We start from the raw sequence: 26879 nt of genomic DNA, 5'->3' as shown, positions 1-26879 counted from the left end.
TATATATATATATATATATATATATATCAAGCTCAATATCAAGCTCATATTGTATACTGTTTTCGTCACACATAACATGAATTGTAAGTCGCCTAAAAATGATCCGGCACAGAACGTGTTAAGCAATTACGGGATAAACCGACTCGTGCTGAGTTAGTTGTACGTTTTCTCCGCGACGATACGATTTCCCTTTTCTTGCCCGATTCCTTTTACCCTTGTTAAATTTAGTTTGTGTGCATGCATGCGTGTACGTGTGTGTGTGTGTGTATATATATTTATTTATATCGTTCGTGTATTCCAAAAGAAATGGATGGTAACACGAAAGTTTAAGTAAAAAGTGCCGTTTAATTCCAACGCTTCTCCACGGCCACGCCCGCTGAAACGTTACATGAGAAACCTCCGCGCGATTATCTTTTATTCTCCTCGATATCAAGGAAATTGATTCGTTGATTTTGACATAAGCTAAAAACTCCGTGCATGCCCCGGCCGTTCGAGTGGTGAAAAATGACCTCGTTGCTTCGAGAAATTAAGAGTACATCGCCGCGCGAGGAAAATAAACAGATCGAGTTGCGGGCTGTATCTCTTTTCCTACCATTCGGACTTGATAATATCGCTTTGATGGGATATCAACTTACCGGGTGACTAAAGTAAACTAGACACGATAATCGACCGTCGAGGGAACAGCAGCGAGCATGGCAGTAATAACAAGCTATCGGTTCTCCAAGTCGTCGTCTGTCCAATTTATTATCGTTGTAATCACGAATACGTTCGGCGCTGTCGCGGGCAACGCCAATTTACAGCTACTATCGTCATTATCGCGATTGTAGGGATATATGTGCGTCGCAGATTATATTCCCACAACCGTCGTTACGCTCATCCCTCGTCCACCCGAGGATCGAGGAGGAGGAGGCAACGAAATTATAGAAATTCTCCGAACGTTATATTGCAACGCTGATTCCCAATATCGGATTGCAATATTCTCTCTCTCTCCCTCGTATCATTCTCGCGATGATAAGGCGTACGGTTTCCTTCCCGCAATAATACCAATATTTGCGGCGGATACAATCTCTCTTTCTCTTTCCCCCGTTAATGAGTGTACGAAAGAAATGGGAAACTCGACGGAAGAAAAATAACTGAGAAAAACCGCGTGAGCCACTCTTGGGAACTTTTCGTAAAACAGCCGGAGGTCTGAGGGCTTTATTGATTAGAACAAAAATAATGAACCGAGATTAAGAATCGCGAATGAAGAATTAGGGACTTTGAAAGGTGGATTGAAACATTAGAGAGAGGTACGTTGGGAGCTTGAAGCTCGAGGATACGGGAGTCCCGGAAGATTGATAGGACGTTTGGAATCACACGGAGAACAGGCTTTGCGCCGTCTTCACCTTTTTACGTTTCATCGTGATTTCGCGTCCATCAAGGAGGGATTCCGGCTTTCAGTCAGTAAGAAAAGTACTACGGCAAGGGTCGGTAGCTTGAATAGACGTTGTGAAAAAGTAGGATGAGGACAGAGATAGATGTCATCTCATAGGCAGCACGGATTTATCGCGCGAGCTCGGTCTCGCTCTGTGCGATACAATTATGCCTGTATAATGCTGCTTCCACGAGATCAGCTTGCTAATTCTGCCATTGCGGTTTCAATAATTTATCAAAATTAATATTTAACATTCAATCTTGCAAAATGACAGCATCGCATTAATTATGGCGAGATTATAATAAAATCTTTAAATAATATTGAAATCATAATATCGAGATGAAATATATTTTTTACTTGAATAAATATCGAAAAAGATTTCACGTTAATATTTTAATAACGTGCAAGATATTTCTGACGGTAATCAGTATAAATGAGAATCGGTAATAGTAACTTTATATTCAATTAGCAAAAATGAGAATCAGAAATAATAATTTTATATTCAACTAACAAAAATGAGAATTGAAAATAGCAACTTTATATTCCATACATCAGAGTTACCAACAAAAAAATTAATTTTGAAATTTCTTGACTTTTCCATGTTTTCCAGACGGCAGTGGAGAATTTTCCATGACCAATGTCCAGACCAATGACCAGATGTTATCTTAAATTTTAACGTTTAGAAGCAGGGATTGTAGGAAATGTATCTTATATTATTAGAAGCACAACACGAATTTAGAAGTTTAGTAATATAATATAATACTGAATGCAGGCCAACAGAAGATAAATGAGTAATGGAAAAAAATGCAGTTATAACGAAAAAGGACGATTGAGCAAAAACGCTGAATAAAATTGACTAATCACATTCGATTATTTTCCTTACGGTCGAAGAATAATCAATGTGATTGATCACTTTTCTTATTACTTACGTCTTGCTAAGCAGCCGTGGCACGTAGAAAAACTTACGACCTTATCACGTAAGAAATGATTTTTAAAGTGCGCGAGTTTTGAACGTATTTTATTATAAATGTTAGATATAATATTTTAAAAAATTATAAATATACGAAGAAAATATTGTAAAGAGTACGACGAAATTTTGTAATGCTGGACCATATCGGAATTATGACTGCGATTATTATGTGTGTAATTTTTAACGATGTATATAATGAAATACTAAAGATTACAACACACATTATAATTTCAGTTATAATTTCGGTATGGTCCAATATTACAAAATTTTATGGTAATTTCTACTACATTTTCTTCATGTACCTTTTAATATAAAAGTATTCAAGGGAATCATGAGCAAAGTTCAAAATTCCATTCTCTTTTATCTTTCCCTGACCTGTGCAGATACATTTCCAGTTTTCCCGGTTTTCCAAGTTTGCGGCAACCTTGCTACTCGGTGACGTTTGTATTTATCATTCTACATCTACCTATTCTCCGCGGCTTAACGTTATCGCGAATGACGATGATGCAAGAAATACCGGTGTGCTCTTTTCACGGAGAATTCGAAAATCTGGTCACCTTATTTCGAGGAACTCCGTATCGTCTGCATCCGCGTGCAGGAAAAAAACTCGAGCTCGTGTCTCCGTCTTCTTACTGCCGCCGTGTCTCAACGTGCACGTCGTGGTGGAACAGGCAAACAAGGACAAACATGAGACACGGACAGCGACGAGATAAAAAGCACGACATAAATACGTGCAAACAACCAGAAGAAGAAGTAGGAGCATGCTTCTAGGATACGCGAGACAGGATAGAGAAACGCTGCCGGGGATGGATGTTACCGATTGTCTGGTCCACGTCCGAGTCGCGCCGCGCTTCTTCTGCAGCTTCTTCCTCGCTCTCGTTGTTTTAGCGTGTGCTTGGACGCTCGGAAACGCCCTGAAAACTACGTCGCGAGACTACTCAGGATTCAGTTGGGGAAATGGACGCAGACCAAGCGCGGTCAACACATATGTATATAAGGGGTGGGGGGGGGAGGGGGAAAGAGGGATGGTTTTACGATCGAAAGTAAGGAGAAGCACTGCATCCTCTTGTTACGCGAGACAAGCTGTTCGCGACGATAACAATGTCTTCTCACAGCCTCGGATGTTCGATTGTTCGATGCGCTGCGAACGAGCAAACGTCAACGGTAGAAAATGATTCCCGCTCGAGAGAATCGATTTGTTCTGCACAGCGAGGAGTTACTTATTTCTCGATTGCGCGCTGCATCATTTACCAAACAAGCGAGCGGGTAGGTAGGAGGCAGTTCCTTTTCATCTTTGCCCGAGTCGGTTTTCGCCGTTCGGCGTACACGCATATATATTTGCGCGCCCGGGAAGCCGGCAAAAAGACGAGCGAGCTCCCGGTTTTTCCGCTCAGATTCCCGGCGCTTCATCATCCCTCCGAACTTATTGGAGCCACCGCGCGGAAGTTGGTGTGCGTGCGCGACAGAAAGAAGAGACGGCAAGACGCCGTCTGTTTTCGACTCCCGCGTCGCGACGTAAGTAAGGGCGAAATCGACGTCGACGCCCGCGGGATCCGCGCCGCCGACGTCGACGTCGTCCTCGGCGCAGTCTACTTTTTCTAATATCGAGTAATATCCGGGAATACGCGTTACGTACTCCGTAGAATCCGATGGCTTTAGCCGTATAATATTGAATTTTCGAATATTGGATTCTCCACGAGACAGCGCTCCCAAGTTAAACTAACAGCGTGCGTCGTTAAACGCGGAGGCGAGCGCGCGCGCTACGTCGATATTTCGGAAGACGCGAGTTTTCGCGCGCCGGTGTAATCGAAAAATAAGTTTCGGGAAATCGAGATTCGCCGCGCGATGCCTCCGACAACGTGGGACTTCTCCTTTTTCACCTCGACACCTATCCGTTAATATCCTTTCCCTTTCTTTTTTTCATCCCAACGTTATCACGCAATATGGGAAACGGATATGGCGATAAATTTAATTTTCAAAATGGCTCACGAGAGAGAGAGAGAGAAAGAGAGAGAGAGAGAAAGAACGGGGTGAGCTACTCACTCGACAAAGTGATAAGCCGCATAAATCATCGAACTTTTCTGCGCGACGGATCGATTTTCTATATCGCGACTCGCGATAGAGTTATTCGGTGTATCCAGTTGGCGCACACTATGCGACGCGAGAGAAAACGCTTCGTTAGGCGATATCGCCATACGGTGGGACGTACGATGGGACGAATCGGAAATACGCAACGGAGAGAGAGAGAGAGAGGGAGATAGAGAGAGAAAGTATTCGCGGGCCCGCGCAGTAGAATAGGGTGTGTAACCGCGTTTTTCCCGAGTCACATCCCCCGAACCAATTTTGCGGGGCGAGGATGGGAGAGGCACGGGACAAAAAAGGGAGTTAAACGAAAAAAGGAAGAGAGGGGAAAAAGAGAGAGACAGAGAGATGAAGGCGATCCTTCGCGCGTGTTTGTTCGTCGGTGTGACTCCGGTCGCCGGCCGGCCGAACTTCAACGCGACGAGAGCTTTCTTTTCATTCCGTAACGAGGTTAGGAAGCGATGGAACGAAGAGAAATAATTCCACCCTCCGGCGCGCGGCCGACACCCGTGGGGTCGCTGAGGCGCTTCCTTCGTCTAGCCGCGCCGTTGTGTACTTTGCCTTTCCGCCGCACGGCACACGGCGACGGTTCCAGTGCGCGACCGGAAAACCCGGAAAAACTGATTGCCCGGGCTTGCGGCGTAATCGTCGCTGCCGCTTGTTATTTATTTCCATTTCGGTCTAACGTACCGTGAAAAGGGTCCTATGAAGTTACGCTGCATAATATCTTCCTCGACGGTCGCGCTTAAATCAAGCGTTCCGGAAAATTTCCCCCCGCGCCGCGGCATTCGCAATTTAACGTTCAGATCCCGGATCTCTCCGATCGCGAGAGAAAGAGAGCGGGAAAGAGAGAGAGAGAGAGAGAGAGAGAGAGCTTCGTACGCTTCACTTTACCCGGACGAATTGTTTGAGGAGAAGTAAACGCGGATGCTGATGTACGCGTGATACAATCTCGAGAGTGTATTTGACAATTACTTAAAAGCACGACGGTCTACACTACGGCGGAAAAGGGGGGAAAAAGCTCCTCCTAGCAGGCTAATAAGCAGTTCTTAATACCCGCCTGCGTAATATTCAAGTATAAAGCGAGCTGCTGGTATGAAAAAAAATTATACCAGCATGCGTCTCGGGCACGATGCACTGGAAAACACAAAACGTTTAGGCCACTCACGGGATTAAAGTTTAAATCTCGTACGGCAAAAACTCACGTTGCCCCGCGTCCTTCATATAACGAGTGAGATAGCCGTCTGTTACGTATTTACGTGTCTTACAAGATTTGAGCAATTTTCATGAAGCGCTTGTGAAATTAATATCGTGCAACCCGCGGCTCCGTTTGTATTTTTAATCCGGAAGACCTCAGCCTGCTTCTCTCTTTTCTTGACGTGTTTTCCGCGCTGAACGCAGCCGTCCGATTATGATTTTATGTAGAGATTATATAGAAGAGAAAAGGTGGTATTATGGCTCTTCTCATTTACACTTTATACAATAACTTTGTTAACAATTAATATTTTAAATTGTAAACTTAACAATCACACTCGTCAAAATATCGTTCAATCGATTTTAGATCCCAAGCCATAAAATATTTATTATTTAGGACTCTTAGGATTTTAGCAAAATGCTCAAAAGTAAAAATGCGTTATAACAAATGCCGGCTGTGTCGTGCATTTGTCATATTAGCGCCACTGTGTAACGGTGGGCTGCTAAACAAATAATTTCATAAGTAATCAATAGAATTCATCCCTTAATAGCAGAGGTATCAAGAGGAGGCCATAGTACCTACAAGGACGATAATTCTTCTTTAGTAATTACGATCGGACGCGATGCGAAACAGCGAATTAAAGAATCATACTTAACATTAAAATATGTGATAAAAGGAGACACGTAGCAACTTGAATGATTTTAAACCGACCGGGGAGAAGAACCACTGCTCTTCGATCTGTGTTGATGGAGACTGAAATCTTTCTCCTCTTCTCCCCGTGAGAAGAACGCACACATTCCGACCCGGTATATCCGTAGAAAAGTAAATTGTCCTGCGTGTTTTATATCGGCTCCAACAGGGCCGGTTTATTTATCGCGCCTGGCGCGGCCCCTCGCTTTTATATTCGCGAGAGACAAAGCTCGAACTTGCGCGGAACGGCCGATGTAAACGAAAGCAGGATAGACGACGAGAAGAGCGTCCAGAAATCGTAGTTTTTTCTATCTTTCCAGGCACTCTCTCTCTCTCTCTCTCTCTTTCTCTCTCGTTCTCTCTTCTCGAAACCCCTCGCATTCCGACAAATTTCTTTGTATCCGCGTCAGCCTGCGCTCGCGAGAATATACGACGTAGGTATCGCGACGTCAGGGCGCAACGATTTGTTCGAATCGCGGATGGAAACCGGAGATTTGTCAAGATTGGCGCGAAACAGCGTTGCGCACAGCCGTTCGATCGATCCCGATCGTTTACGCTGCGAAAAATCTCCGAGAACTCGCCTCGCCATCGTTAGTCTTCTATTTTTAAAACCTCGCGCTTTCTCATGCTCTACGGAATCTCGCTGTGGAAACGAGCCGAGCGACGTGGAGCTACGGCCATCCCAGCCGTCTCTCGGCCGACGATATATTTTTCTCTTGTAAATCCCGACAGTTCGCGATAACCAAACAAGAGACTGACGATATTGTCCGCGGAGCAAGATCGTATCGTAATATCTTCCGGACAAGATTGTCTCGGGAAGAAGGAGCAGTCGCCTGTGTTTCTTCCGGCCGAGTCCACGTGCGCGGTCCAGGAAAACGCCGGTGATGTCTGGCTTGGGTCCTGAGCCAATACGGACGCCTCCCGAACTGCAAACGTGATCCGTTGCGACAACGATTGGGAAATAATTGACCAATTTCGGGTTACGTGACCGGGAGCGTATCTCGTCGGAGAAAGAAACGAACGAGGCGCGATGACGGCAGAGAACGAGACAGAAGGAGAAGGGGAGAAGAGATGGGGGGAGGAACTTTGGTAGTCCCATGGCGCCATGGGGACCCTCGGCTCCCCTTCTGCCTGCTCTCTGCTCCTCAACGCGATGATGCCCCGACAATCTGATTACGGCTTTTTCTTTCTGCAAATGCGATCGATGTGCCGCGACTTGTTCGTCTCGGGACGAAAGACGACGCGCGGATTTACGGCCACCAATTACGCGGAACGTCGGCGGCGAATCGAAATCACGTCGCGCGATTGCATCGATAGAGCGTGCAGAAGCGCGATAACACGCACGGAGAATATTCGAAGCGCTCCCTCGGACCGAAGGAGAAAAATGAGAGCAATGCTCAAATGGAATAGAAATAATGCGAGACGCATTTTATTCCTTTCGAGCCTGCACGGGGAAAAAAATTTGGTTGAGTTTAGCAGACGGTGAATAAACTAAATGCGTTTTGACTGAAGGAAACGGAATTTCTGGATATTATAAGAATAAAGTTAGGGCCAGAAAAACCAGAAATTCTGTTTCCTTCAACTAAAACGCGTTTAATTAACGTTCACTGTCTGGTAAATTCGACCAAACTTTTTCTCCGTGCGGAATTATCTTTCGCACGTTCAATTTCATTAAAATTAAGACGCTTCTGTTTATATTCTACGATAATCCGACCACACGCGCGTTAATATCTGATCAATCTAAATTGATCCTCTCACGCGAGGAGTTAACGAAAGTTAACTCACCTACCGCGCACGCTTTTTCCATTCTAAGCTATTTGAGCGCTTTATCGATGTTCTCTCGATGTAATCGGATCAACGCTTCATGCCTGAAACTCGCATGGAACGTGATAAAAAGCCCGTGCGTTCTCATACGTTCCAGATTGCGTCTCTCACGTAATTACTTTGCACCCACGTACAACGTGCGACTCGTCCTCGTCCTCTCTCTTTTTTTGCAAAGAGCTTATTTCCTGCCACTATCGTGCCGCTCTTTAATCACCGTCGCGTTCTCCGCAAATAAAAACGGTGTGCCGCGATTTGTTGTGTCGGGATAAAACGATCGCGATGTGCGAGTTTGCAAACGACGGCGCGCAAAAACGGAAAGCTTTATGAGGCGACCGAAAAGGGCATTCATAAAGATGCATGTAAGAACGGCGCATCAAATTACGACGATAACTATAATAGCCCCTAGCTCGGGTAGCTGGTATTAAGCTTCATTCCGTGTAATTTCGCTGTTAAATGCGGCCATTAAATGTGCGCCAAAAATGTTTCAAGATTAATTTCTTTCTTACACGCGAAAACCAAGTTTAGTATAGGAATTAGTATAGAAATTTGCCAACATTTGACGTTTGGCTTGACACACGAGATTCAAGATAATCATGCGCGTTAACGCCATGACAGTGAAATTGCGATGCAGCCGAACAAATTTCTCGATAGAAACACACGCTTGTCACTTTACGAACGAAACGTTATCTGAGAGAGTGCGAAATGCCCGTTTCTCTAATTTCCAGAGAGGTTAAGGTACTTTTGAATTTCATCTGGCGCATTTCCCAACGGACGGATGTCGGCAGCAACTTTCCCGAAGAACGAAAACATATTTTTGTTAAGCAGGTCCGTTTCAACACGGGGAAGTATGCGCGAGAAACCTTTTGCAAAATGCAAGCTTCCCGAATGAGACATTTCATATGCAACGGGCAAACACGACGGACCAAACGGCTTCATATTTCGCGAGATTCGCAAGAACCGAGTAATGAAAAAATCCCTGCAAAACACATCCCGTGTAGCAAAGAGGTGAATGCACCGAACGCTATCGATGCAGACTACCGCGCAAAAAGAGATTCTGCCGCCATTAGCCACATATGGATATCGGCAACCAAAGCACGACTTGCCATATTGAAGCAGCGCGTGAGTGCACGCTCGCGCGTGTGCGTATGCATAAATACGCGCATAAGTAGAGAGACACGCGGACGCGCGAGGCGGAGAGCAACGCTCATTGACTTTTTACGAGTGATTCTGCCCCTATTTATAGCCCAGTACACTCGACGAGAAAGTGCACGTTGACTCCTTATGTCATACGCCGTTTGCGGAACTTCCTTGAGACGTGCGCTCAAGTCGAACACGAGAAACGCCTGAAATCGCAGCCGCAAATTCGTCCGATATCGGTGAAAATGGCCGAAGAGATAAGAGACGAGACTTGGAGATCATTTCTGAGCGGTTTGGAATCTCAGGTGGAAATTAAGAAAACATTGAATCGAGAAACCGGAGAGACTGAGTCTGTGATTTCACGTATGAAAAATAAACGATATTTCGCCGGATGTTCGCCGACATTCAGCGGTCCGTTAAATGTCAGCTTCCCCATCTACGCCCGATGTATTCCCGATTTAAGCGAAAGATATAACTCTATAACTCTCTCTCTCTCTCTCTCCCTCTTTCGCCTTAGATAAAGTAGGGCAAAGATTATTCGTCTCTAGCGACTACCCGTCGCGGTGCTTCTCTCTAGAGTTCAAAGTTTCAGAGAAAGCGGAAGATTTAGTTCGACGACCGCATCCATGAATAAACATTAGTCTTACTCGTCGACCACCGATAAAAGCAATCCTCTTGGCCGGGTTTATCGCCGAATTAGGAAACAGAACTTTCGGTCTCTCACGGAACGCTTGCGCGAGCCCGCTCGTAAGAACGTGAAAACGAGTTTCCCGCGCCTCTGAGAACGCTATTCTGCGCGTGCATTCGTAACATCCATCGGTCTCGCTCGCAGTCGGAAAACGCGCGTACACACTCGCAGTTGTTCTGCGCGCCTGCATTTTTCGCGGAGCGTAACGTTAATAGTTATAAAGGGCTCATTGTTAATGAGTGGCCTCGTGCGGAACGTTACAATGTACTCCTCTTCGCAGAGCGGCACGAGGCGGAGCGAGCGAGAGGGCTTATCGAGAAAGCGGCGAGTATCGCCCAGGACTTGACCACAGCCGTCCCGAATGTCGAGATAATTCTTTTTAATTAAAGTCCGAGCGCTCACGCAATTACAAACATCGTAGGAACAGGCTCGATTAACTCGCGCGCGTTATATGCATAATGGCGACATAAAGATAAGTTAATAGAGAATTTTACGGAACACCGGAGAAAAGAGCGACTTTAATTTGACCTTCGATCGCTTGTATGGTATTAATATCGTAACTGGCACGAAAAATGAAGACTAAGCAATTCACATTTATTTGCAAATGTATCTCGAAAAAAAAAAAATACTAACCAATGTCAACATATGATGTGCCAACCTTTCGAGAAAAAATAAAAAAATGTTTTAAGTCACATTTTCCAGACGTTCGTCTATTTCGTTTTACAATCAAATTATCTTGAATTCTAGGAATCTTTGGCAAAAATTGACGAAAACATTCGTACGTGTTATATGCGGAAGTCTATAATTTGTTTCTCAGGTTAAATAAACGGTCGTTTCGCTCGTTGAATCTGTGACGTCGGTGTCACGTCGGTATCTGGATACCGTAAATCGCAGATTTACGGTGTGTATTCTAAAATCCCCCCGGGATCCTTAAGGAAGTTCCTGTATTTGTCTAACAAGCATCTGGCGGACATAAATATCCTGCTTGACGAGAGATCGAAGGGATTCTCTAAACGAGGGAACAAACGCGGGAATGCGGCCCGTTGCCGGAACAAAACTCGGCGACACGGAGCTGCGCGCGCACTGTTTTTGTCGTCATTAATCCCAAAGATATCACGGCGACGATTTCTTTCATCGTATGTCGTCGCTCGGAGATTATGAATATAGTCTTCTCGTGCGTCGGGCGAGAGAAAAAGACGCGACGGGAATACGTTCCTCGAAAGACTAACGACGAGTCACGCGGTCGACATATCGTAGCTTGAAATGCAGAAACCCTCGAGATTTAACGCGGCTATCAATAACACGAGAACTTTTTAAGTCATCGCATATCATACCGAATTTCTAGTCGTCCAATTAAGGAGATTATAAAGGCTACGTGTTGTACTTTCAGTGGCGCGTCAAGAGAGCCATTCATAAATTTAGTATTTATAGGGTAAAATTACGTTTTCATATATTTATTTCATTATCTAAATAATAAATATTAATTTAAAACGAATTTGAAGGTAAATATATATACGCAATATTACAAATTCGAGAGTTATTATTTTTATTTTTCTTACAAATGTTATATTTATATATTTATGTATCAGCTGCTCTAATAGAGATGTACAGATATTAGAAAGAGGTATATAAATGTTTAAATATATGCATATGTATTTCGAGTATTAAGTACCGCAAGCTGGGAAAATTAATTTTTACACGTCAGATTTTTCTTGAACAATTTCCGAATAAAAATAAGAAGAAATATTTCATTATCCGCTCGCGACAAGACCGGTTCGGATTGCAAGGAACGAATTTTTTCGCGACTCGTTAAAGACATATGTGTGGAATGATAAGTAAGAGTCGCCATGCCGTGACTCCCGCGGGGTGAATATTTTAACGGTCTGTGTGCGTCCTTGGTTCAGCAGAAAAATCTTTTTTTTCGCAAAATTTCTAACTTGATTTACATACCGAGCGAGATCGCCCTTTGCGAATTTTTCTACCGGGACTTCTCTCTCGCAAGATTGGATGAAACACACGAAATAGCATTCACCGTAATGTTACTGCCGCGCGATAGTATCGCCCCCGTTCTAAACGGCCGCGTCGTCGAACGCAGATCTCGCGAGAAAGTTGAAATTTCCTGCCAATCAAGTAAAATCTTCTTTCACCCGTCCGTCGTCGGCCCTCGGATTCGCGCACACGGGCGTCTCGAAAAGGCAACGCGAGGCTTTGATTTACTCTCCGTTCCCCCCCGCATTCAAGACGACATTACGGCAACGGCGTTTTCTCCTTAAATGGCCGCCCAACGTCTGAGCGACATTAGACTCTCGGTCAAAGCCAAAGTCACGGTGAGGGTCGTTGTCGTCATCCTTGATGTTTTCCGAGGAGATACCGCACCGCGGAGAAAGGTCAGGAGGGAGAAAGAGCTATACGAAATGCAGAAGCAACGAGCAAACTCCTTAGACGTTCTCCTCGTGTATTCTCCCCGTGGCCGTTTGCACGCTCGCACTTTGTAGATCGTTAAAGCAACAAGAGCAAAATCTACGATGTGTGCATCTTCGTTCTCCTTCTTCTACTCTCCCTCCCTCTCGCTTCTCGCCCGTTCGGCGCCGGATGACTCGACAGATACGATCGCAGATGAATCGATTAGAAAGATTGCGAGAGCGTGTGCTCACGTTGTTGTCATGCTCATTGTTTGATCAAGGCCGCGTTACAATACGACGCACCACGGCTGAAGATGGCCTATTAAATTATACTTCGTTTGACTTTTTCTCAGAACGAGAGTTTCGCAAAGTCTCACGCGAGAAATATTATATTGCTTGGCGCATAATTCAAACGTTGCGTGGAACGCAAATCAGATATGATCGTTTCGACTTTGCACACGCACGTATTTCGTGCCGAAATTTTCAACGCCCATAAAAAATGCATTTTGCAAAGAAATTATGAAAAGAGACAGTCGTTTTTTGCCTGTATAAATATTATATCTCGAGACTTCCCATTAATTTTTCAATTTCGACGGAATTTACAGAGTTAATATGGAACACGAATATTTCAATGGGTTGTATATCAAGCGAATTCAACTCGGCAAGATCGCGAGAGACGCTCGGCAAAATATCAGCATAAATAATAATATTTAATTTGTGATATAAATCCGAAATATTCAACGCGGAAGGAAAAAGTTACATATAACGCGCCGACTCGCAAATAATGTTATTATCCATATTACCAGATATACATATAATTCATGCGGGTGCGTATCGCGAGATTTCACGTTGTATCTCGCGCGAAAATTCGATATCTTGAATTATTTAAATACTGGACGGGATCGATATACAATCGGCGGATCCGGAGAGGGGAGGGAGAGGGAGTAAATAAAAATTAAAAAAGAACGCGCAACCGGACACGCGAAACACTTTTGCATTTATCGCATAGCTATCCGGACGGAACTCGCTCGTCGTACCACGGAATTCGGCGTGCTTCAAAATTGCATCGCGGTGCATTCCACGTTTCGTCCGATATTTTCCTGTCGGTCGAAGGCCGTCGAAGCGACGTATGGCGCACGTACAACGCATCATTGGCGAACGGTTTCTCGCAGGTTTTCCATGAGACAATAAGCGCTCGCGCGCGGTAACGCGGTTTCGCAATAAAAAGAATCCGGTTACCGTTAGCCGTGTCGCGGAATGGCACGCTGGAATTCCTATGTTTAACGCGACGCGACTTCGCGTCGTAATGCTCGCCACGACGTCCGCGTCACCGTAATGGGATACGCAATGCGTGCGTCTGCTCGGATTGCTCGCCGAGGAGGTGGAAACATCCGTTTCGCGTGATCATCATCGCGACGCGATACCGCAAAGAAAGCTTGCTCATACCTCGTCGGTTTAATTGATTCCAATGTTGGAACGCTTGTTCCATTCCGCACAACGAGAATGTCGAACGAATCGGAGGAATGTTAACGACGATCTGGCACGATCTCAACTCAAGTATGTTGTACAAGCAACTTTTTATACGCGAAAAATTATTCTCCGATGAGTGGATCCGTTGAGTGATCGGGGAGACTAAAGTTAAAGTATGACTGAATCGTCGCGGGATCTTTCCGTGGAAGGACACGTACGCTGCATGAAGCAACGTGTTTCTTTCGAGAAGAAGAGAAAAGCATCGAGAAGTATTTATGAGGAGAAAGGAAGGGGGAGGGGGGTAGATTGTGGGCCAATTCGTCGTCGCGTTCCACTTTCTCTTTTCTTTGGTTTTCGTGGACGGAAGGTACACGACCTCATGATTGGTTCCAGTCGCGGCTATTATCGCAACGGAAGCTGTAAAAGCTTCCGTTTTTGTCCGATGACCGTAGCGATGATCGGAGCGGACTGGTGATTCCGAAAATAAATTTATACTTTGCCTCCCTACAGCGACCTCGGCTAGGTTTTTGCGAGTGTATCGCCGATGAATACAGATGTCTCCCGAGGAATTTCTTATTTTTTACTTTCCGGCCACCCTAATAAGCCTGCTAACAAGCTCGCTGAGAAGCGGTATAAATGTTAACGAATCGCTTTGAGTTGGGAAGTCTCGTAAATACGTCGAGTGCAATCGACAGCAAGTATTTTGAAAACACCCCCCGTCCTTCAAAGGTATTCTAATAGCTGAGTGGCGGGTTAAAACGACGATCTCCAGGTCTAACGATCGCACGGTTAGCCGTGTCAATTTGTAAGAACAAACGGTTAAACGTGGATCACGGTAGAAAAAACACAGCGAGCACCGAGCGGAGAATCTGCGTAATCGATTCCTCATGCAAATGAGAACCGCTGCGCACCATTACGCGGAGAAGCTGGACTCGCACGGCTGTACGCACTAATCGATTCTCGCGATCGGAACGAGCCGAGAGAAGCGAAGCTTTGCAAGGGATTACTACGATTATCCGAATAATTACCCCCGGAGTTTCGGGGACGGGCCGGCAAATAAAGCCGGCTCCGATCGTTCGCCGCCCGCCGAATTCGTATTCCATCTGTGCGTTTAGTTACATCAGCTGACAATGCGCGGATAATTGACATCGCGTTCCCTCGCAAGTCGGACGCTCCTCGACGACTCGGAAGCTTCGTCAAATATTCAATCTTCGATGTACGCGCGATAAATTTCATTTGTTTCCTCAAGCGCGCCCGTGTAATGTATAATGTACAGCATGCGGAAAAAAAGTTTGGTTAAATTTACCATGCAGTGAACAATAAACTCAACCAAACTTTCTTTTTTCATGCAGACTCCATTAATACTGTACTATTCCTTAGATATAATAACATTGAGAATTTCCAATTAGGCGCGTTAGTTTTATATGAATATTTATGCACCGAGATTACTGCTTTGGAGAATCGTTGCTGATTCATTCAATTATCGACAGTCATGATGCACAAATAATACTTCTGACTGGAAATTTTTAATGTTACTACACCTAAGAAATGGCATAGCATTAATAGATTTTTGTTGAACTATTGATCATCAACATCGGTTTCCAAGTGATGCAACTTTATGTGGCTACACAGCTATGTGAATAAGATACGATTGTTATATGAAGTATATTTAATCATGATCGGCCTGTTTCTCACGATAAAAATTAATCACTTAGTTCCTTTCACCGTACGCGTTACTCGGGTATACTCGGTTATCGTGACGAATCAAAGGATTGGCAAACTTAGCGGGATAGCAAACAGAGGGAAACTAAGCAACAACGAAATTAGGAAATTGCAATAGATCGTTGTTTAAATACAGGCTCTTTAAATTCCAATTTCGCGAGGTCATCGAAATCATTGCTTTTTTTTCATTGCCTTTTAATATAACTGGCGTTCAGTGCGAAAGTCCGGTTGGTTTTCAATTTCGCTTAATCCGAGTCCCGTCGCTTCGATTCATAGCGACGGGCGTTAATAAAAGAAGCATATTGGACGATTGTAACGCTCCGATAAACAGCGAATTGTTCGTTCTTTCGTTTACGCGGCTATTAAATGCAGTTTATTGTGCGGAGAATTCCCGATGCTGTGGACGTCCCGGCCGCTCGCGTTATCTTCCGGAAAATCGCGAATTGCTTGGCAGTCGGACGGAATCAAAACGTGACAAAATAAAGACAAAGCTTTGGCACAACAACCGAATAATTTTGGTCAGTTTCGGATTTTCGTGCGAGATATATGACTAGCGAAAATGATCCGCGTTTGTTCTTGAAAACACGATAAAAAAAATGGCATAAAATATATTCGAAGAATATACACAGAAGAGGCAGAAAAAAAATTCGTATTAAGAGTCGAATTAGAATTCTAAGTACCGCTCTTGCAGCACGCTTTTGTCTGAAAATGCGACGTGCGCGTAATAAACTACAGAATAAAAGTGCACTTTGACTTGACGTCGAGGAAAAATGACGAGCGCGAGTTTCGCTTGTGCATGTCGCGCTTCCTCGTGCCCGGCGAGTAACGAGACTTAAAGTTACCGTAATTACGCTGGCTTTCAGAGCTCTCGGAGGAGTGAAAGAAACGACGATGAAAAAATTAACAAGGCAATAATAGGCGGAGACTCACCGAGCGCCTTGCAGCTTCCGTCATGAAGGGAATCCCCGGCAAGTTGAATGATGGCCATGAGAATATCCCCCAGCATCAGACAGGCGACATGATGAGTCTGGCAACGCCAGTGCAGAACGTGATGAGAGGTTGGTAGCAGCCAACCGGCTGCGAGGGTGGCTGCCAGGAAGACGGCGCTAATGATGAAACCCACGGGATACAAGGTGAACCTGATGTCCGCTGCTTGCATCACCGGCCTGAAAATTTCGAATGGTTTGCGCGACATTACTTTCGATGCATTTTGCGGATCGACGTCTGCTTTCTAATCCTAAGTATGCTCAGTTACCTTTGTAAAAAAAAAATATATCTACACAGAGAAAAATATTTTATTCTAAACACAAAATTATTGAGATGACAAATGCAATAATGTCAGATTAATATACGGGTGTATTAAGAATTTAACACAAAAATTTGAGGAACAATGACCGATTTTAACTATTAACTATTAACTTCAACTATTAACTAGTTCAAAATGTTTTTTATCGTGTAGACACGCATTAGCAGATGTGATTCTCTTGCCTTGCGATAAAAAATAGTTTCTTTTAATTTGAATTTCAGATATTTATATTCGCAGGACCGATTGTTATCACGATGATACGTTACATAGTGGATTAATACACATATCAAATAACGGAGTATCGTTTAATTTGTGTTACTATAGTATTATGCTGTATCATGCGTTCGTATATTAATGGAAGACCCCCAAATGAACCCGTAATTTAGACGTGCGCAACAATTAGCGTCAGACAGCAAACCCAAACAACGTATAATAATTTATTCATCAATTTCGGGCGATAACGATAACAATTAACGCGAAAGTAACAATGGTCGTCTGGACGCGCGTTTATTTTCGCGTTTAGTTATCCGTCGCGTAAATTTGTACAGAGTGCGCTTTCCCGTAGTTTGTCGTAAGTGGTTTTTTCTTTAAACAATGGCGACTACCGTATATTTTAACATGTAAATCCTGGTACCGTGTCGACGCTCACCGTCGTCCACGGGCCACCGGCGTTAAAAGAAGCCGCGGTGGAAAAAGGTGAAATCAGCAGCGCTATTGGTTACTTCGCCGCGCCGCTGCGATTAATTAAATTCAGGCAGTTTTATCGACGTCACATTGGCGATTGACCGATTGGCTCACTGCCAGTAGTGGGCGTCAGCCAACTGTTCGATCGATTTTTTATGACGGAAGTAATATCGCGCTATCGACGATCGTTACACGTCCGTTTTTAATTAAGCTCCCCCCCTCCTCCCCTTCCCGCAGCCTCCGGAAGATTCGGGCTGAAATAATTTCTCGCCGCGAATATGGATCTCTCCATGTTATCGCTCATTCGGCATGGACCGATTTACGTTCGGGATCACAATTTACCGCGGTTTCGATTCGCACCGATCTGCTGGTGCAATGACACGGTGCTGCGATAACGTGTCGCCCATACGCGCTACAGCGTGTCGGGTGAAAGTCCCGGAGAAAGCGTTTCCGAGATTTCCGTGATTTTGGCTCGCTCGTCGTTCGTAGAAATCCTCTTGGCTCATACGAAGAATCATGCGTGTCGAACGCGGCTTATTGGAACACACAAAGTGATCTTAAAATAATCTTGCGCGAACATCGGACTTCGACGCGTTTGGAATCAATTATTCACTCTTAATTTGAACATGAGAATACAAATTTCACGTACAAAGGTATGTGGGAATCACATTTCTCGCAGGGTTTGACGTACAGTCGATCACCGTGAGATGGTCCCGAACTAATTAAATATACAGGAAAAATAGTCTTCAAACAATGATAGATATTCTCGTATACATGTAAACAAGAATATTGTAATATTCCTAGATTTCTAGTCTTGAATTGAGCGTAAATAAATATTTACGCCGCCGAAGAGCAAAATCTATTATGTAGAGGAGGAATTCTATTCCAATTAAAACCCCTGCGGATATATTAGAAAAATGTCTCCTGCTCACGATTTTCTCTAAATTATCTTGTTCAGTTACGAGCAAACGTGCTACTACGCGACGTAATCTGTATCGAATAGAAGCCCTCGGATCTTATTAACAACGATGTCCCGTGTCGGCCCGTCAATCTGTCACGGCTGGTCCTTACCCGGTAGGATGCACACGTCTCAGCAAATGAGATCTTCTAACCCTATCTTCCATTACGCGACGTACACGGACATCGTAAACGCGCGCGATACGCCTGACGTTTAGCATGTTGGATTATGTCATGTAACTGTGGAAGTGTTCGCGTATTACTGAGTTTTTTTGTTGAGGTCGCATACGGAGGAGGCATACGTTCGGAGTCGTACTCGAAATTCGCGTCACACCGTTTCCGCGCGCCCTAGTGCGTTCCAGCGTCGACTTATGAGAACGTTTTCGAGGAACGGCTGACATGGAATCGGACATACGTGACCTAGAAATGCGTGGAGAGGAGTGAAAGTGAGGGAGGGCCAGACTTTTTCTGTACGCGTCGCCGAACGACGTAGAAACGAGCGGCGTTTATCCCTCGCGGCGCGCGGCTACCGTCGAACGTGCAATTAAGCCGTGCGATAAATTCTGATCGCGGCAGGCGATACTTAACGGGGCAAAAAGTCGGATCGTGCTCGGAGCTTTAAAGTGGGTCGACTTGACCGCCAGAACCGGCCAACGCTCAATTTTGTTCTTCATTAGACAGGACGAATGAGCGATGATCGAGTGAGCAGAAACAACAAAAGAACGTATTTGCATAATTGACGGGTCAATATTAGCGTTGTCAATAGCCGGTTATTGCACGGGTATCCGATTAGTTTCAAAGTAATCGAGAAAAATCTCGGAGATGTCGGAACTTCATTCCGGAGATAATGCGAAACAAGATTACAAGGATAACGTATTATTATTATGTAAAGTTACCGTGAACATTCACGCTGTGTTCAAATAGTTTATATACTCAATGTAATGAATACCAAGTTACCACCGATAATGCTGAGTAGTGAACGAGTGATTGTGTACGTGTTATCTGTTATTTCGAAGAAATATCGAAATCGATTTTATCTTAAATAACACGTATAACTCTACCGCATTCCACGATATTATCTCAATACATGTAGCTTCATTCTTTTGGTTCACGAATCACGGCGTTGCACGTTCAAGTCGGAGTGTGTAAAGAGAGGAAAAAATATATATATATATATTTTCTGTAATATTGTTTTTCTATGATATGAATATTAATTATTCTATATATTAATAAACATAATATTTTTGTAACACTTTATTTTTACATATTTAATATTGATATTATATTATATATAATATTTAATTTTTTACGCAAGTCCGTAGATGTATTTTATGTATTTTATATATAGAAAAAAGTGAATATTTTTTTCGTTATATACTCTGGATACAGAATTTGAGACTGAAATAAATATATTAAATCATTTACTAACCTTTGTGGTGCGTGTTCTGGGCAAGCAAACACTTTAGCCACTTGATTGAGTTCTTTTATTCTTTCGACGCAAAACTGCCCGCTAGGTAAAGAAACTCCGTTTATCTCCAGGCCGCCGTCAGGTTGCAATACGGCATTCTTTGTGTTTCCCAAGATGGTAAAATTATCAGATTTGGGACAGGTTGGGAATCCCGTTATGATTTCAATGGCAAAACTTGCGTTTGGCAGTAAAGGAGGTGCGTCCGCTGTCTCTTTCACGTGTACACAGGTATTCCTGCAACAATACATATTTTGTCGCGCATTATTGCAGAGTTAACCAAGTCGAACGGTGAACTATTGAAACAAGGATGTGACCGGATAATCGGACGATAACCTTTTTTCCGTTCTTTACAAATGTTTGGCAACCATCCGATTATTTGTATGAAGATGATTATATATTGTTGTATTTAGTTCCCAGGTAGAATAATTTTCTAAAAAACCTCTTAAAGACATTTGAAAGATACGTACAAAAAATAGAACGTCTTTTGGACATCTTCCCAAGGTATTTTTTAGAAATTTGTTTTGCCCGATTATTACTTTATTCGGCACACATATCGAATTATGATTAAAGCAATCTCGATAGAATTATCAAATTGAACGCACAATTCCATTTAACTTTCGAGTATATTTAATTCGAAAACGTCTCGAGAAAAAATTGAAATGCTCGAATGAGGTTAAGTGTATAAATAAATAAGAAATATATATTTTTGCAATGTTCTGGAAAAATAAACATTATTTTTTAGTTTTTGAGGCAAGAAGTCCGATGGTGCTAATTAAAATTAGGTCACACGACGGAAACACATTAAAAAATTGAGGAAAAATGCGTGGCGTCGCAATCACTTGCAAGACAGATCGCTACGTTATACTGACGTAGCGTATATACTACGTATATACTGACGGTACAAAATATAACACATTATAAAAAAATTGACATTAAAAATATACAATATCTTATGAAAATGTTAAAGTTAATCATCTAACGGTAAAGTGAGACCAAATTACTCCTACGGCTTCGTTTATTTTACAGCGCTGTTTCTCTTTTTAAGGAATGTTTCATGTTATTATTTACTTCTTTTATTTATTTTCTACATTAATTACATGAAAAATGAACGAAATAGAGCATCGAATCGAACCTCTGGATTTGTTGAAAACCCATCTTGTCCTTAGAGAGTTAATAGCGAAAATATCAGACGCAACGCGGGAAGCGTGCCTCTGCCTGCACGAACATGTTNTTCGAACCAGCTTCCCCCCCCCCCCCGATCACGCTGGCGCTTGAAAACTTTTCGTTACGTCTGACATTTTTTTCGCTAACCTCGCTATTAATAATATTTTTGTAAGATATTTCGTATTTTTCATATATTCCCATTATGTGACGTAATTCTAACTAGCACCATCGGATTCTTCGCCGCAAAAACTGTAAAAAAATGTTTTTTATTTTTCCCGTACGCAGAAAATATAGGCCTTTTCGTAACATTCTTTATTAGTAAGTCCATATGCGTATGTTGTGTGTCACGCGATATTCTAAAACCAGAAACTTACACGTTTCGTGAACACTAAGATCGGACGTTTCTCACGGGAGGCATCCAATAATAAATAAACAAACCAGATACATGATAACGAAGTCAAGCGGCTTACAAGTCCTTGACTTTGTCCCGGAAGTAAACAGTCGGCTATAATGTTACGTTGTTGAATTTATCCCTTGATATGTCCGAGTAACGAATTAATTAATAGTACCCGTCGGTTTCTAACAATATTTTTAAGTATAGCATATAGCATCTTCGATAGTCACGAATGTTACGATATTTTTAATGAGTTGTAATGAGGACTTTTCATTTAGCAACACAAGTCGACACAAGCATCATCTAATCTTTGTCACTCATTGAATATGGAAAAACAAAATGATGCTTGTGTCGCCTTGTCATTAAACGCCACGAATATTTTTCAATAATCGCGAATAATACTTCCAACGAAATAGTTCCAAGCGCAGAAGAAACGTAACGCGGAAGGAGATTCGCGAAATCAGCACGTACGTTTCGCGGACATTATAGGTTAAGTCGGATCTGTACGAAAAGAATCAACCTCGTCCTTTTAACCTCGCCATTTTAATCGCGGTACAGAGAACGAGAGAATCCACTTACAACCGAAAGGGAATTTCAAGCAATATCGAGTGGCAAGAGCGACTCCGAGAACATTTCCAGGTAGAACAGAAAATAAGGATGACGTAAAGTGACGTCAAAATCATGAAAAAACGATGACGAAAAAACGTATTTTATATGCCGATATTCATAGTCGCATCTTATATTTAAGATCATCTCAAGTTTATCTTCAGATGCTTAAGACGGTCTTAAATGTAAGATCTGACTAGGAATATCGGCCACGTAGTCATGTTGACATCATTGTTATTTTCTGTTTTTTTTGTGTTTGAAGCTACGTTCTTCCGAGACTTACCCATGGAAAGTGGCATTCTCGCCGCAGCACCGTCGTACACGCGGCCTCATCGTCGCGGCAGCATGACTACTGGACTTCTTCCGTACACAAACAAGCAAGTAGGCTAAGTCGGAGCAGTATTGGCTTGGGGAAAAACTCTCCAGGCTCTCTATATCGAGCATCGCGTTCCCGTTATCGACCAAAATGAACGGATTCGCTCTTCTGTAGGGCACGTGGATCAGTTTCCGGCTGTCGTCGCATTTCGGTCGCGTGGCTTCGATGACGTGCCATTCGGACGGTATGCCAGAGTAGCGGAGCGTCTGCTTCGACGGCGAGTAAATGAGCGGCATCCACTTGCCCGGCAACGGTTTGCAGTGCGGCAATTCGTTCGGATCGTTCGACAGCACCAGGCTTTCGCCGTGATGGCAACACTTGAAAATCGTCGGCGCCGATGTCGCTGGGTCGTTCGGCTCCGAAATTACAACCGTTGCGACGAACGCGACGTAAACGAACGCTTTCATGATCGCAGGACGCAACGCCGAGCACTCAGATCTCGGCGTTTCGATCGGAGAGTACCAGTACCGTCACTTCGCGCACTTCTTCCCGAAAGACGCACTCGACAGTTCGCGTTATTCCCGTTACACGCAGGCAGCTTGAGTGTTTCACACGATGTTTCGCGAGACGTCGTCCGTGAATAACGGTACGGCCTTCACAATGTCATCCTCCTCTTCGCGACGACGAGAGGATCTCTAAGGTAGAAAGAGAGCAAGATAGTGTCGATAGCAAGAGCGAATTTTGCTTGGCGACAGCCTGAGAAGGACGCGCGTTTCGGACGTTCGTCAGACACGACTCTCCCGTTGGAAGGTTGCGCAGTTACTGACGCGACGTGACCACGCGTTCGCCGACAGCGTGGCTCGAGAGTGCGCGCGCAACTGCGCGCCACACTCCCACCCTTATTCGACCTTATTCCAACCACCGAAGCTGCCGTGCGCGTTCTTCTTTCCTCGACGGCGCGGCGCGACCTTCGCCGAGCGCCGTTCCGCGTCGCGCAAATGAGAGGGTGAATTCACGACCACGTGCCAGCCTCCCACCACCGTCCCACCACTACGCCGCTGCCGCACGCCGGAAGTGCAACGGTAACGTGCGTGATGTTATCCCGTTCGCGGCCGCGACGACGGTTTGTATAATCAAACACCGCGAGTCGGAGATTCGATATGCGATTCGCGCCGCGATTCTCGACTGCTAATCCCGACGTTTGGGACATAAAGTTACGCGAATTGCACGTAAAGTCGTGCTAGCCGACGATGCTCTCGCGATCGTAAGTGACCTACATGGATTTCATTGTTTTTAGGAGAGAAACGTTCTCCTCGCGGTTTATCCGACAGTTTATTTTGCACTCTAGGAACTAGTGATGAGTGATCTCGATTTGATTTTCGGGAAATCGACTTCTTTTCTTCTGAAATCGATTTTTTATCGATTCTTTCCTGCTCGGTTTTCGCACAGAAAATCGATTTTCAATCTGTTGATATGCCTTACATGGAAAAAGTGCTATTGAAACTACAAAATTTTTAATAGCACGCGTAATTTAAGTATTCTTGATAGCGATATTATTGAAACTAAGATTTTAATTATTGAAACAATATACATAATATGGTAGTTTTAATGATATTTGCCATTGAATCAAGAAGATTTACTTTAATTACGTTACCGTTGAAAATTTTATTGGTTCAACAATAATTTTTTCCTATATATTATTCGTTAATATTGTTTAGATCAATGAAAAATTTATATTGGAGATTCAATATATGATACAATTATTAATGATTATTTTATATTGTAAATCTAGTTATATAAAATATATAAGTAAATCTAGTTATATAAAATATATAAAAAGCTTATGTGAGAAACTTGACTACGAAACACATTATTGCAAACATGCGTAACATAGGATGCAACATTGGTGAAACGCATACTTTCTATTTTTGCCAATTCGGAGTTGGCAGCAGATAGGAATAAAAAGAAAATTGATTATGCTTGGACTTCTGAATCGTTGTGATGATAAATCTCTATACTATCTTTATTTTTAAATTATATATCAAATTTTCATCTGTATTTTTCTTAAAACATACTTCACATGGGTTGAATCATTCTTGCATAAATACGACTAATTAATTTTAGAGATTTAGTATAGATATATTATACTTATAAAATAAGAAGAAACACATGTTTAAATTCTCATTGTATGTAATTTTTTTGGATCGATTTCTAGAAAATTGATTCTTTCGATTTTTTAATAAATCGATCCTAGTTATTCCGATTCAAAAATCGATTTTTTCTAAAAGATAAATCATTACTTGGAACTGCCTTATAGAAGAGGCGTTTTTCTCAAGTATTCGTTTTAGATTTTACCTATTGAACAGTTCTTGATTGCTTAACGTGTGTTATTATAATTTTATTATGATCGGATAGGACTTACAATTGCATAACCGGTTCGAAGGCATTACTGAAATCTGTGTATCGAAATGTCAAACGGTTACTTTTTCTGCGAGAGATCCCGCGTTAATTTTCAACTCTGTCTCGGCCTGAAAATATCTCGGCAGTTGCCGGGCTTTGAAAATATTTACGCAAAAAGACACCCGGAAGTCCAGCTTGACGATCGAATTAAATTTGCAACGATGTGTGCAAAGAAAAATATTAAATTACGCGAGCGAATGTAAACATATAAAATCAATAAATTCGTGGTGTGTCATTCACGAAATTACAACGTCCGTTATATTTCGAAATTTTACGCTGCAGTCGCAATTAATTTTTTTTCTCATCGCGACGTCCGCCCCCGCCGGAGGCAACGATCGAGTTATCGAGTACGCGCCGTTGATTGTTTAATGAGGGGAAATATTTCTTTTCACATGTACGCGAAAAAACAGAAAAAAGTCTTTACGATCTGCGCGGACGTCGTTTCTCGGGCGGAGCGCGGAGAGAAAATAATTGCCGGAAAATACACATACAACGATCCGTGTCGGCGGCGGCGGCGGCGAATAGATGCTATATGAAATATGCACTGCGGCATGACTAAGCGCAGATCTCGCGAGATATTTCTGAGAAGCATCCGGGCGGAATCTGTGAGAAAATATACAGCTATGTCCTTGCCTAGGCTAGCCGATATCGACGCGTGCTCGCTGCGAACGTCGTTCCGCTCGTAACGGGCGATCCGGTATATCCAGGAGCTCCCGACCGGCCTGCATATTCACACAGGACAACTTCCTCGACTGGCTCACCTGGCTTGGCGACCTGCTTCGGCCGAACAAGCGGATAACTTCTCAGTCGAACCAAGGTCGCTGATGATAATCACCCGGTGATCCAGGTAACAGTAACTAAGACGCAACTGCGTAAAACACGCATAGTATTAATGAGCCCGCTCTCACTGCAACGTTCGCCCGTGCGATGGNGGGGGGGGGGGGGACAAGGCGAGTGCGTGTGCGTGCGCGATGCGTAGTACCGCTCGTTCGATGTAATTTATACGCGTGTTGGAATATGAACGCGGTTATATCGCTGCCGCGCGAGACTGCGTGCACACGTTGCTGATCGATGGAGATCCAAATAAACCGTACGATTTCCTGCTCCCTCGTTCCGTCCGAGCTGATTGCGCAGATGACTTTGGATTTCGGCAGATCGCGCGAAAAGTGCGAGCGTTCGTGGAAATATTTAAATAAATAAATAATCACACGGTGCAGAGTGTGATACTAAACAAGTGAGCGACTGCTTCGCGAGATCTCTTCTGCTGCGAGAAAATCCGAGCCCAGGCGCGAGCATTACGAGAGTTCCACGAAGATATAAATCAAGGCGACGTCTCGATTTTTAGGAAAGCTCCCGGACTTGTGCTATTTTTCAAAGCTAATGACTCGAATAATATTCAGTATTCCGCGCGCGGCATGTAGACGTCCGCGTGTGAAAAATTTCAGCGCGCCGTGCTATGGAACGTTTTCGAAACAATATATTTCCGCTCCTTACGCCGTAATTTTTCGTCCAACTTCTCTGGCGATAGCCAGCAAAGCGCTCGTCCAAGTCGACCGGAAATGCTTTAAAAGTTCCGCGCGAACAGCGTCGGCGGGACGCCGGCAATTAAACTTTTTCGCCATCTCGCGACAGCGAAAATTGGAAATTTGTGTCCTCCTCTCCCTCTCTACGGCCAGCCGCGCTAGCGTCTGCGAAATTTTATCAATTAAAATATCGTTAGTGTCCGTGCCGTCTAACCGAGACGCTCGTTAAAAAGCGCGTTCGCGTGGGATAACTGCCTAGGTGAGCTCTTTTTTGTTCTAGCTTGGAACTTCCAGCGAGACTTAAGAATAGACCGAACGAGGCGAACCCGCTTCGGACTTTTTCGCCGCGATCAGTGGTAAACTTAAAGCCACCTCGCCTTCCGAGCGGAACAACGTTCGGGGAATCT

General features: G+C 43.7%; 1 protein-coding gene across 1 annotated transcript in view; it reads right to left on the bottom strand.

The window, feature by feature from the left end:
• The window catches only part of LOC106746560 (probable G-protein coupled receptor Mth-like 1), a 166041-nt gene extending 143085 nt beyond the window's left edge, over positions 1-22956 (bottom strand). The window contains exons 1-3 of the mRNA XM_014623277.1: positions 22457-22956; positions 19971-20243; positions 16525-16760 (exon numbers count right to left, since the gene is read on the bottom strand). Coding sequence (XP_014478763.1) covers positions 16525-16760; positions 19971-20243; positions 22457-22956 — 1009 coding nt within the window. The remainder of the gene's footprint in view (positions 1-16524; positions 16761-19970; positions 20244-22456) is intronic.
• Positions 22957-26879: the final 3923 nt, after the last annotated feature.

This window comes from Dinoponera quadriceps, unplaced genomic scaffold, assembly GCF_001313825.1.
Source record: "Dinoponera quadriceps isolate SergipeBrazil2010 unplaced genomic scaffold, ASM131382v1 scaffold1573, whole genome shotgun sequence".
Taxonomy (NCBI): domain Eukaryota; kingdom Metazoa; phylum Arthropoda; class Insecta; order Hymenoptera; family Formicidae; genus Dinoponera; species Dinoponera quadriceps.
The sequence above is the reverse complement of the archived record's forward strand: the minus strand, read 5'-3'. Positions and strand labels throughout refer to the sequence as shown.